We start from the raw sequence: 12,912 nt of genomic DNA, 5'->3' as shown, positions 1-12,912 counted from the left end.
TTGCCGTGGTAGTTCTGAGCCGTGTCTCCAGCTGGGTATTTTGGTCAGCTCAGATGTTGTTATAATAATTAGTGATAGTTGTGCTTATGTAGGCCCTTAATCTTTAAAAAAGGAAAAAGTTAAGGCTAGTTCTGAGAAGAAAGTTTTTGTTCTATAGCAACCAGACAGAAGGTCTCAAGCTTGTACTGCAGCAGCAGGAGAGGGATGAATGTAAAACGTTTGGCAGCTCTGCTGTCTTAGGGCTTTACATGCTCCAGGAGGAATGTGCTGAAAAAAACCTGTCTTGGAGGATGAAGAGTTTCTATCCCTACCAGGATTTTGTTAGAAAGAGATTGAACTAAATTTTGAAAGTGTCTGTCTTGATAGGTCTCTTGAAAATTTGTCCAGCTGCTTTGGGTATTGCACAATAAAATAAGGGAAGAGGTGACATATGAGGGTCACTTGTACAGCTTTGAACAGTAATCAAATGGTGTCTTGACTGTAGAGAAAAAAAATCTTAAATTCTTAAATTGTTTGGATGGGGGGTGGTGTACACCTTTTAGCCATGGAATTTATTTCAGACGTTCTCTGGACAGCACCCTGAGTATTTCACATATGTCTCTGTGTGCATGTGTAAGTGTTTATATCCATATGTGTATAAAAAAGAAATAAAAGCATATCTGTATGATTACTTTATAGACCACATAACAATCAAATTAATCACTTGGCAGTACAAACCCAGCATGTTGGTCTCACTTACACCCATGTCCCCTGCCCCCTCTTTCATGATACAAGGCTACTAAACACCATGGCTTTGTCACTTGAGAAAAAAAGTGTGGGTATTAAACTGGACTGGTAAGTTCAAATCAATTGAAAGATCTATGAAGCCCTTGCACCAGTACCGCAGATACACTTGCCCTCTGCTATGCTGTGCTGCAGGGGAATACCCAAGCTGGTGAACTCAAAGGTACCAGCAACTTGGGAAGCTGCACCAGCACAAGACCGCCCCAAGCCATGTTACTCCTGTTTTTCCTAACGTGCTATTTCATACGATCAGAGGATCAGGTAGCAGAGTTGTTTCCAGCTCCAGTGCTGGATTTTTCCCACATGAGGGAGCATATGTCCCTGGAGACCCACCAAGGCTGTAATGCACAACCTTGCAGCAGTTCTCAGTTTACAGAAGTGAAGCCTTGCTCCATGATTCCCAGAAAAAACAGCCCGAGACAATGCTTGAAGTGGCTGAGTGGCATGGCCCCTGCAAGTGCTGCTGGAGAGCATACCCTGCTCCAGTGAATTTGAAAGGGGGCAGAACAGGACCCCTGCTAAGTGGTTTTCAAAATCACAGCTCCAAGTGGTCTGTTTTTATCTCCTGCTCTTAAGCACCATTTGTGCCACAAAGAAGAGATTAAATTCTCCTGTGGAGATAACTGTGACCCATGGAGGTTTTGAACTACTCAGGATCTGGCTGGCTTTAAATATTCTGAGCCAGGGAAGGGTTTAACTAAGGGTACCGTATAGCCCCAAATCTGTGTTAGGTATTTGTGTTTCAAATTAATCATCACTTTCATCAGCCACCTACCACATTGTGCAGAGTGGTTTGTATTGCCTCACATGGTCACAAAATAGATTTTTACACACACCCCTCCTTTCTTTTGTAGACCAGGTCCTTTCTTTTTCCTCCTTGAGGTTTGCCACCTTGAACTCTTGCCAAGATGATAGACATGTCGGAATTTGGCGATGCTGCTCCCTTCCTCCGCAAGAGCGAGAAGGAGTTGATGAAGTTACAGACTGTTGCCTTTGATGGTGAGTTTCAGTACCCGTTACGCTGCCAGTGGCTAGTTAAGAGGAACAAGGGTTACATCCAAGCGTAGTAGTGGCAGTGCAGAACAAAGCAGGATGCAAAGCCTCCATTGTCACTGCTGTGCTGCTGTTTGAGGTAGCTGGTTCAATCAAGTTCTGGTTTCCTTATTCTGCAAAGCTATTAAAGCCCCACAGGTAGTACTAAATAGAAATAATCTATCAATTTACACTAGGTAATAATTAACTAGATTTAATGCAAAGTGCATTTGTACTGCTCTGCTAAAGGGGGGGATCACTTCTTCATCTGTTTGAAAGAAAAACGCCATACGTTGATGTTCCCATAATGAGAGAGATTCTGCGGTCTGACTAGATGTCTCATTATGTTGTAACTGAACATCTGTTTGATGTATGACCATCTGATGACAACTTTTAGTTTACCATAATTTATTTTTCATTAAATGGATTTATATGAGCCCTGAGCTGTATTAAACACACCAATAACCACAGCATTTCTCTGTTCAGAATAGTTGCCGTAACTAAAGACCTAAAGTCTATCGCCAGCACTCCAAGCTCTAAAAAGCCACATACATAACTCAATGTGAGTTATTAACATTGATGGTTTTCAAGACAAACCTCAGAAGAATGGGCAGCAATAAGGTTAAATATGATAGCTGGTAGGCAAAAAATGAGGGCTAAATTTCTCACTCATTGCAATTTTCTGTGTGACTTGTGGCAAACACCTTAATTTGGGCTTGGATGTCAGTTCTTCCATCTGCACACTGGTGATAATGATTACGGATTTCCTGTGGAGGCTGAGGCTTAGCCAGCATTTGTGAAATATTTTGACACCTTGTGCTGGGAGGATCTAGAGGAAGCCAAGTGGTAGTTTCAAAGGAGAGACAACATTTGGGAGCCCTATGCCTTCTGCTTTGGCAGGCAGCTCCCCAGCGCTGCCGATCGGCTGCATTCCCAGAGGTTCTGTGTCACTTGTGCGGAACAAGTAACCCAGCAGTCTCACTTAGCTGGGCACAGTGTAACTGCATCCCACAAGGCTGTGAACTCTTGGTCTCCTTAATTTCACAGGGAAGAAGAAATGTTGGGTTCCGGATGAAAAGAAAGCTTACATTGAAGCTGAAATTACAGAAAGCAGTGATGGCAAAGTGACTGTGGAGACAACAGATGGAAGGGTACAAAACTGGTTTTTTCTGCTCCGTGACTAAGGCCAGAGCAGCAAGCTCCAGAAATTGCATGTTCCCACTTCAAGCTCAGTTGACTGTTTCATGAAATAGTCTATGAATGGGAAGCCCCAGTAACTGATGCCATGTCAGAATGACATGTGAAAAGCCACCAATGGAAAAACAGCAGTGAGGTGGTGGGTAAGCGAGCACCAGCCTCTGCACAGCAGTGGGTGGTCTGTGAGAAAGAGGTACACAACTAGCCAGTTCTGGTTTGGCCCCCAGAGGTAAAAGCCCAGGCTGCAGCTGAATCCTGTGGCTCCTTTCACAGCCATACCACTGTGCTCCTTACTTTTATAATCCTGGCCTTTGCCCATTCTTCTGATGGCTGTGAAAACAAATGGTGTTACGTACATAGGCTGGGTTTCAGCTGAACAACTTCCCTCTGCAGGGGAAAAACAATTCCATTCTCCTATAAGAGAGAATGTGTGAAGCAACAGAAAATCCCGTGTTTTCCAGTGTTGCTCTACTTCTTTGTCTTTGCAGACCTTGACTATAAAAGAAGATGACGTGCAGTCTATGAACCCTCCCAAATTTGACATGATTGAGGACATGGCTATGCTGACCCATCTGAACGAGGCATCTGTGTTGTACAATCTGAAAAGGCGCTACAGCAACTGGATGATCTATGTAAGGGTCACTATATTTAGAAATCTGCATCTCAAGGGTGGATTTCATGTTTGAAAATGTTGTATTCTTCATATTTAGTTTACAGCTTTGACAGGTGACAAAACTGATAGGTTTGCTCAACTTCTCAGGAAAGAAGTTGCTTGGAGCTGGCTTGTGTCTGCATACAGACATACAAAACTGAATAATAAGATGGTGTCTAGCTCTTTGGTTTTGCTTGCTTGCCTATGAGAGGGGTGTGTCATGGGACATATTTTCAGCAGTCAAGGCGTTGGGGAAAACCAGTTTATTTTTCCCTCTTAATATTAATCCATGTCAATACCAGCCATAGAAATTTCCATGTTAAGCAATGCCTCAAGCTCAGAGCACATGCATAACTTCTTTTAAGTATGAGCCTTTCTATCTTTAGTTCAGTAATTTTATTCCATTTGCTTTCAGCGCTGACATCTGTCTTGTTTCACTCTGGCCTTTTTTTCCTGCTCTGTATCTTCCCCATGACATCATTAACATAATTTCTGTCAGCACCTGAACAAGCTTCAGCAGCATCTAGTTTTATGAGACCAAACTTTTTTGCTTGATTTGCTGCATCCAGTTGTGTCTGAAATCAGTCAGAGGAATCCATAGATTTTCTAGACAATCCCTTTTCTGGTTTTTGGTGTTCACCAACTTTTTTCCATTTAAATTCTGAATGTTAAACATCTTTTGAATTTCTTTAACAACCCCTGTATGGACGTGCACTGCCTAAAGTATAGATTTACTTGCAGATCAGTATAGATAGAAAATCAAATTTGTTGTCTTGCCTTAATCCATTTACTGGGTGGAGTTTTGTAGAAAATAGGACTGAGTCCTCATGCCAAGGCCATTATGGAGTAGGTCCTAAAGCTATTTTTAAAGGAAGGCACCGGGATTTCACATGAAACTTTTAGAACGTAATTGATCTCATCTATCTTTGTGCACATAGCTGCTTAAGCCCATATCATAGCAGGGTTTCTTTGAAGATTTTTGCTTCAACCTGGACTAAGGACCTGAAAAGTTATCGGCTAACACTGATTCCCTGGGGTTACAACTAAGAACTCATTCTTTCTTAGAGCGACCAGGCCCCAGCTAACTGATGAGATAGCCCAAAGAGCAACCATAAAGACAGATTTTCACCAACCATGTTTCTCCAAAAATTGAAAAAGGCTCCACGGGCCTGGAGAATTACGCTATGAAGTTGCTTTCTCTTTGAACCTCTGGCAGAAATTGCCCCTTGGTGCTCACATCAAACTAATAATGGGAGATTGTTTCTCCTCCTAAGAATGGAGTTTGAACAGGAAAGCTGGAACTTTTCTTTCCTTCCTAATGACCGTTTTCAAGAGAAACAACTCCCATGGGGTAGCAAGGCAGAAAATCAGACACAGGTCTATTTGCTGCTCCTTTATTTTGCAGAAGGGGCTGTTCCTGGTTGTCATCTTGAAAATACTCTTCTCCCTTTGGAAAACTGTTCAATATCTGTAGTTTTGGCATCAATTGTCAATAGGAAGTCACTTAGCAGACCAGTAGCTTTAGAAATTCAGAAGAAAAACTGAAATTCAAGCCAGATTTCAAACTCAAATCAGAAGCTGGCAACACCAAATCCTCCTTGTTTAACTAAGGCTTTTTTTCTTATTCCTTGAGCATTTTGTTTTTTTTTTTCACTCTTGTTTTGTGTTCCTCTCTAGACCTATTCCGGTTTATTCTGTGTGACTATAAATCCCTACAAGTGGTTGCCTGTCTACAAGCCGGAGGTTGTTGCTGCATACAAAGGCAAGAGACGCTCAGAAGCTCCTCCCCACATCTTCTCCATTGCTGATAACGCATACCACGACATGTTGCGTAGTAAGTGGCACCATTTGCTTTCAAATTTGGGTTTCTTTTATTTAGCCAACATTATTGATATTAGATAGACGCTTGAAAGAGCTTTTGCAGTGTGCAACAAATGTGAAAATACTCTACAAGCAATGAGTGCATCACAGCCTGCATCATTTTGGGGTTTTTTGGTTTGGGGTTTTTTTTAAACTCTCCTGACTGTCCCTGTTGTACTTCTGGTAATGGTAAGCTGTGTATAAGGGTTATCTATGAGGTGCAGAAATTTAGCTGTCTGAACCAGATGAATCTATCAGTTTATAACAGAAATAGGGCCATACCCTAAAGGTCTGTAAGTATTTTCCCTGCCTCAAAAATAAACTTACTGTCAGTTTATGCTCAGTATTCTAACACTGTAAGATGTGTTCATTCAAAGGCTAGCGAACACCAGCTATTCAGGGTGCTGTGCACATCACTTGCACAAACCTGCCGTGGGTCTGGGCGCCAACCCTGCAGCAACAAACTCCAGATTTCCCTGTGAAATTTTTATCGTCTTGACTCTCAAATTACAGGGAAGAAAAAGAGTTCATCAGCAGAGGGCAGCAGTGATGTGCTCACGTCAGGTACTGCTAGGCGGCAGATTACGTCTCCGAGACTGTAGGAACGCATCCTGTTGTCACCCGGTTTTAATAAAATGGAAAGTGCCGCAGCTGCGAGGGGACAGAGGGCGCTGGGCGGAGGGGATGTGTTTGTAACTGCAAAGCGACATTGTTTTATCACATAAGTGTGAAATACGGCCAGGCTGCCCAGTATGTAGCCTGTCATGATTAATGGAATTTAAAAAGAAAAGAGGAATTGAGACTCAACAGCTTGGGGAATCTGCTGTGATTTTGCATTTGCTGAACTTGGTTAACAATACATTAGGGTTGCAAAGTGTTCTAAAAAAAAAACCCGCTTATTTCTGGTCAGGCCATTAACAGCGGGGACGCTGTAAAACTTCATTCCAGTGCTTGGTCTACTGAAGAAGAGTACGTACGCATAGTGAGGAAAAGTCTGTGAACAAACAGCGAAATTACTTGGGTTGATCTAGTATTGCAGGAGCAAAAGGGTCAGGTGTGAGCAAAGATGTGCTCAGGACTAAGAAAAGAAACATTCTGATGACAGGAAATTACTTCCTTTATTGTAGTTTCCCAGACACAACGGAAATGTGCACAGATGACAGGTTTTTAATACTGTCTTAAACAAAACATGAAAGGAGGATTCAGGGCAGGGCTAGAATTTACATTGCTGGAGGTCAGACTAGGTGATACTAATTTTTGTCTTTCCGTGTCTTCATCTGATTCTCTACTGTCCTTGCAGGGCTGATTCTGCAACAGTTGGTACTTGTTTGCAATTATAATAAGCAATTTGTACGGTCTACTAAGATGCCTTTTTTTTTTCCACAGATCGGGAGAATCAGTCTATGCTGATCACGTAAGTGCTTCTTTTTGACTGATTTGAGACTCTGTTGCTGCAAAATACTTTTAAAAATCCTACTGAAATACAAGTGGAGCTTGAAAGCTCAGCTAAATTGCTTGGAACTTGATCCAAGCCAAATAACTAGCAATTCAGCCATCTCATAGCTGCCTTGAGTCCCATGGGAAGCAATAGATGAGGGCTTGATGGAGGCTGGCCCATTTCTGATCCCCATCTGGCATTCATTCCAAGTAAGCTTCGAAGCAACTTAGCAGGCAGTTAAAGAAGCTTCTTGCAGGGTTAGTCTTGCTGTGGCTGCCCTCTTCAGACAGGGAAGACTCTTTCATTTGAATGTGGTTGCTCTCGCTGTAAATTGTATTTAAGAATGTTGTGCAGACACATCTAAAGGGAGGGAGATGACCAAGGCAGAAAAGGAGAGGCATGTAATTTGCTGGCAAGCATGAAAGATGGAGAATTGGATGTCTCTCTACACAGTTTCATGTGCTCCTGGACAATGCTGGCAAATTAGTGCAGCTTTTCTGTATGTTTTCTAACTCATTAGCTGTATATAGTTACACCTCAGATCCTCAGTCTGGACATTTGTACTAAAACTCATGCCCTTACAGGAAGCTCAGTGAAGCCTGGGATTGTACTAGGTTTCTGAACCCTGTCACATGAAGAATTAGTTGCTGCTATTGTAGGCATTCACCTCTTCGTTCAGTCAATTTTATATAATTTCCACTGAAACGGTCAAACAACAGGCTGCAGAAATCTGAGTCAGTGATTCTGAGAGCAGCCTGTGTGCAGGGAAGAGCTGGCAGGACAGGAGGGCAAACGGATGAGTTACAGCTGTTTGAGCAATGCCTATGTTATCTTCCTCCTTCCTTTAGCGGAGAATCCGGTGCTGGCAAGACTGTCAACACAAAACGTGTCATCCAGTACTTTGCCACAGTGGCAGCCCTGGGCGAACCTGGTAAAAAGAGTGTAAGTAAGTCTGCCAGTGACTGTTTCGTTTCAGACTCCCAAGGTTCTTCTGTTGTGTACAACTAACCTCACAAGCTTGCATCCTGAACACCAGACCACCTCAACGGGCATGGTTAAGTAAAGAAACTGTTGGGCAAAGATGCTGGTGTTTCAGTGGTTCTCACTGAGAGCATGCTGTTCTGAAGGTAGAAGGGCAATGCTCATCTGAACTTGCCATGCTCCAAATGGAGCAGCAGCAAAACCAATTCTCGTTCTGAACAGCTGCTTGTTGCTGCTGCTTTTTTTCTAGAAGTTTTAGCTTTCATGTGTGTTAAGTACATTTCTGATCATGTTAATGCTCATCAGAAGAAGGGGGAGACTATCAAGATTAAGAAATTATTTCTTTTTTCACATGGAAAATAGTCTTCAAAAGAACTAGGATTATCATTTCTCATCAAAATGTCTAGTTTGGTGAAAAAATTTTTTGTCCACACAAAAGGAATGTTTTGACAAAAGATTTTTTTCAATCAGCTTTTCTCTGTTTCTCTTTGGATAAATGCTTGTAAGTGCTCTCTAAGGTTACAGTGAATACTGTATTCATGCTGCTTTTTATCTTGTGTTGCTATAAGCTTATTCACTATGAGCTTTATCATACTTGAAGGCTCAATGCTCTTTTGTGGTGAATTAAGTGATTCCTATGAACTGTATTTATAAAGCCAAAATTTCAGCCAGACTTGCATTCTGTAAACATAACTCACATCACCAAAATCTAATATACATTCATCTGAGCCAGCAAGGCTCTCTTAATAAGTGACTGAGCTTCCTGGTGCAATGTGGTTGTTGCTCATCATGGTGCCAGAAACCCGGTGTGCTCATGGAACAATTGTGCAAATAACAGGTATTGCAACTGGAAGATATTCCATGTAATTTATCTGCTCAGGTCACATTTTATGTTCATTATCATCACCCCCTTTTTTTCAAATAATCTAAGAGTTCAAGTGCAGCACGATTTAATTGTGTAAAACTTCTCTGTTTGCATTTACATGCTTTTGCTCTTACACATGGCACCAGTCTCTTTTCTCTGTCCAGTTAGTTAGCCTTTTGGTTCATTGTAGAGTATCTCCAGCACAAAACCAGGTAAATGTTTGCAGCAGGATATAAAACAGTAAGCTGGATAGGAACTTGGCTATTTTGTGATATATGGTGAACACAACGTAACAGTTGCACGTGTTTTATGAAGGAAGGCTTCAAAAAGTCCTGCTGGTGTGTCAGTACCCACTAGGCATCTATCCTCACTAATCTTTATCTTCCATTATGTCCTTTATATCAGTACTCACATTTCTTCTCTCTTTTTTTTTTCCTCCATTGTGTTCCTCTTTTGACAGCAACCAGCTACCAGAACTGGGGTAAGTCATCAGCTTTGTTTTTTTATCTTGTCTGTGTGAAAATGGTATTGGGCTCTGTCAGTCAGTGTCACAAATCTCAGCATTTCACTTTGTGTGGTTCCTTCAGTGAAGGATCCTTAGAGCTCAGGCAGTTACAGAATTTTGCTTCAGCAAACTGAAGTCTGTGCAAGTGACAGTTAATGCTTTTCTCATCTCCAAAAATCGCAAATACTACAAGCTCTGAGTGCTTTCAAATCTAATGCAGTTTAGTGCTTGTCACTGTCTTCAATAGCCCCTCTCCTACACACATTCACTCGCAAGTCCCCACATGCTCCACAGCACATTGGAATATATGGTGTTTTCTTTCATAATGCAGATAGCATAAAGTATCAAATCTACAAAGCAAAACAGTAGAGAGCAGCAGAATGTTTGAGGCCTTTTAAGCAATCGTAAGTGACGGATGATATTGCTGTTATGCCATTCACACTGTGGAGCTAAATCACTTTGCTATGGAGGCTTTTCTCTATGAGTGAATGCATGGCTGAGTTAGGGTTGACAGCTGAATTTGTGACATGTAGGTTTCTCAACAGTATTTCAATCTTGTTTTCTAGGGAACCTTGGAGGATCAAATCATCCAAGCAAACCCAGCCCTAGAAGCTTTTGGAAATGCCAAAACTCTGAGAAATGACAACTCCTCACGTTTTGTAAGTCCTTAACATAACATAATGATGTCCCCTTCAACGATGGACAGTTAATAACATCTCCGTAACAATCCCTTCATAAGTTGATTCTCATTTTCCCCACTAAAATGGTTGGATTTCCACACATTGGAAGAATAACAAAGTAGGACCTAAACAGGAAGAACTACCGGAAGGATCAAATATAAAAAGAAACAAAGGAAGTTCCACCCTGAATAATTGTTTAAGCTGCACATGATCAAGGGACAAGCAAAACCTAGCTTTATAAAGACCTTCAAACAGCAATGACAGATCTTTCCCGGGACCACCTCTGCTGCATCCGCCTTATTTTCCTGCCGTGTTTCCCACTAGCTGAAGTCATTTCCTCTCCCTATCATAGCTCTACTTTGTCATTAAGTCAGAGATACACCACCCATCTCTGCCCTCCGTCTTCCCTTTCTGCAGCCTCACACATGCAGCAGTACTCCTGCCTTTGATCCATACCTTTGACTGAGTAAGCTGCCCTGCTTGTCTTTCAGTACTGACATGACCTTGGGCCCCTCCTCATTTCCTTTACACTTGCAGGAGGGCAATGCCCATGGGAGCACTGCCTCTGACACCTCTGGTTGACATTGGCTCAGAGGTCCAAAAGGAATGTCATGAGGATGACAGCCTGAGTTTGTAGCCCATGCTTCCCTCACAAATCCAGTTAAAAATGCAATTGCAAGGGGAAGAGAGGGTCAGAGGTCATAGGCACCTCTGGAACTCAACACAATTGTATAAGGAGTTTGGCAGCTGGAATGGAAATTAATTACTTTTAAAAGTTGATGTGTTTGAATATGATAAATTAAAATCAACTTGATTTTTAATTAAATTTGGGGAGATAAATATGCAAATTCAATGGGCAAAGCAGTGTAAAATTGCAGCACCCTTCTAACATAAGTAGTTGCACAGACCGCATGGACTGCAAATGAGGAGGAGTCAAAACAGGAGCCTGTGTGTTTCATGTCCAGGCTCATTGCTCTGAGTCCTGCATTACAGTAAACCTGCATCATGAAACTGGAAGTTACATGCTTTCCTGGATCTTAGTCTGGCAGATAAACCCACTGATATCCTTTTCCCACAAGCTGATTACATAACTACACATATAGATTTAGGCTTGGAAAACTGTAATATCGTTGTTTGATATTTTTCATTGAAAATCTGCCTGCGCAAAATCACTGAGCTATCACAAACCAATTCTTTGGGCCAACCAATTGCCTTCAAGAAGCATCCTTTGTTTTCCTCTGTGTATACTACATGCACTAATTAGAATATTCTTCTGTGTGAATTAGGGCAAATTTATCCGAATCCATTTTGGAACCACAGGCAAGCTGTCATCTGCTGATATTGAGATCTGTAAGCAGCATACTCTCTCCTTTTTTGAAAAAAAATACAATTTGCTCACCTGAAAGCTTGGAAAGCCTTTCTCACTGAATTTTTCTTTGTGCAACTAGATTTACTGGAGAAATCCCGAGTGATTTTCCAGCAACCAGGCGAAAGAGACTATCACATCTTCTACCAAATCCTGTCAGGAAAGAAACCAGAGTTACTGGGTAAGGATTACAGGGATCTACACCTTTTAAGAAGCAACCTTTAGCTGAATAGACAGCAGCTGAGGAGGGGGGAGGGGACATACCTTTGTTCAGAAAGGCCCTTATGCTTCCACTTGAGAAAAATCAACTTCCACTGTCAAATATACTCTTTTAAAAACGTTGTTCCAATGGCAGCAACAGAGACCATTTTTATGTGATATACTGATACAGGTACCCTATAAAGTGAAGTGATTTTACAGATAACCAAACGAGTCTCAAACAGGACTTTTAAAATGTATCGTTAGAAAGGCAATAAAACATCACTCTGAATTTGTGTAATAGAAGGTCTGGAAACATCTGGAATATGCTTCACCTCCAAAAGATTATGATGATAAAATTAATTATCCAGATTTTCACATATGAGGAGGTTTGCTTATAGATCCGTGAAGAAAAGCTAGTTCCCTCTTTGCGCCCCAAGTGCCAAAACTGGCATCCTACCATGTTCTGTAGTGAGAGAAAATAGGCAAAGCTCCCTGCTGCTAATTGTGTGGAGATTACCCCTTTCAAGTTTTCCCTGGCTGAATGCAGTCCCATAGACCTGCTGGAAAAGAGCAGAGAGCAGATGAGGTCTCTCTGCTCCCACCTCCTCATACTTTGAATAAAACCTTCACTAGCTATTTAAGTGATGTGGCTTGCTGACTTTAATTTGTGCTCTGGAGAAAGACACTGTATAAAATACATTGAAGAATCAATTTATTGCTGCACTAAACTGCTACTAAAAGATAGCAATCATAATCTGTTTTGAGGTCTTATTATCCTGACAAGTGCATGGTCCAGTCCCTAACCCTCTTAGCTTTTACATGGCCTAATTAAGGGTTATTGTGGGAAAGATACAAAAGAAGCAGTGCACTGAGATTCCTGTGTGAATCCCTGTGCTGGGGAAATAGTCTCTTTCTCTGCCTGTATTCTGAATAAGGGTACACACCTTTCTGGCCAGCAGGTGCATGTCTGCAGGCTCTTGAAGAGGCTGAAGGCAATGGGGCCTTCTGTTTTGTAGACAAGAAATGTATGAGTTCGTATATAAACACATACATATCTAAATATAGTTAAGTATAAATGTAGATAAATGAATACATAACATAGTGACTACATAGCAAAGTAACACAGACCTAAGAGAATATGATTTTATACACGCATATATTCATAGACTTATTTATATTTACAGCTTTAGACATGTAGCTATGTGCATACGTATATAAAAGATTGAAATCTAGACGAAATATTGGTCTGCTGAACGACAGTGAAACTTTCTGTTGATTTAGGGAAGCAGGATTCTTCCTATAGTTTTGGAGCCAGCTAGCGTTCTGAAAAAAAAAAAACCAACCAACCAAAA

The 12,912-nt window shown here is 41.4% G+C and overlaps 1 protein-coding gene across 1 annotated transcript in view; it reads left to right on the top strand.

The window, feature by feature from the left end:
- Window positions 1–1,649: 1,649 nt before the first annotated feature.
- The window catches only part of LOC104488909 (myosin heavy chain, cardiac muscle isoform), a 45,677-nt gene continuing 34,414 nt past the window's right edge, over window positions 1,650–12,912 (top strand). Inside the window, exons 1-10 of the mRNA XM_010131004.1 lie at window positions 1,650–1,782; window positions 2,863–2,966; window positions 3,501–3,644; window positions 5,342–5,498; window positions 6,911–6,938; window positions 7,811–7,904; window positions 9,269–9,289; window positions 9,880–9,972; window positions 11,280–11,343; window positions 11,442–11,540. Coding sequence (XP_010129306.1) covers window positions 1,692–1,782; window positions 2,863–2,966; window positions 3,501–3,644; window positions 5,342–5,498; window positions 6,911–6,938; window positions 7,811–7,904; window positions 9,269–9,289; window positions 9,880–9,972; window positions 11,280–11,343; window positions 11,442–11,540 — 895 coding nt within the window. The 5' untranslated portion in view covers window positions 1,650–1,691. The remainder of the gene's footprint in view (window positions 1,783–2,862; window positions 2,967–3,500; window positions 3,645–5,341; window positions 5,499–6,910; window positions 6,939–7,810; window positions 7,905–9,268; window positions 9,290–9,879; window positions 9,973–11,279; window positions 11,344–11,441; window positions 11,541–12,912) is intronic.

The sequence above is a fragment of the Buceros rhinoceros genome, unplaced genomic scaffold (genome assembly GCF_000710305.1).
Source record: "Buceros rhinoceros silvestris isolate BGI_N320 unplaced genomic scaffold, ASM71030v1 scaffold5892, whole genome shotgun sequence".
Classification (NCBI taxonomy): domain Eukaryota; kingdom Metazoa; phylum Chordata; class Aves; order Bucerotiformes; family Bucerotidae; genus Buceros; species Buceros rhinoceros.
This window is presented reverse-complemented; position numbering and strand designations above follow the sequence as displayed.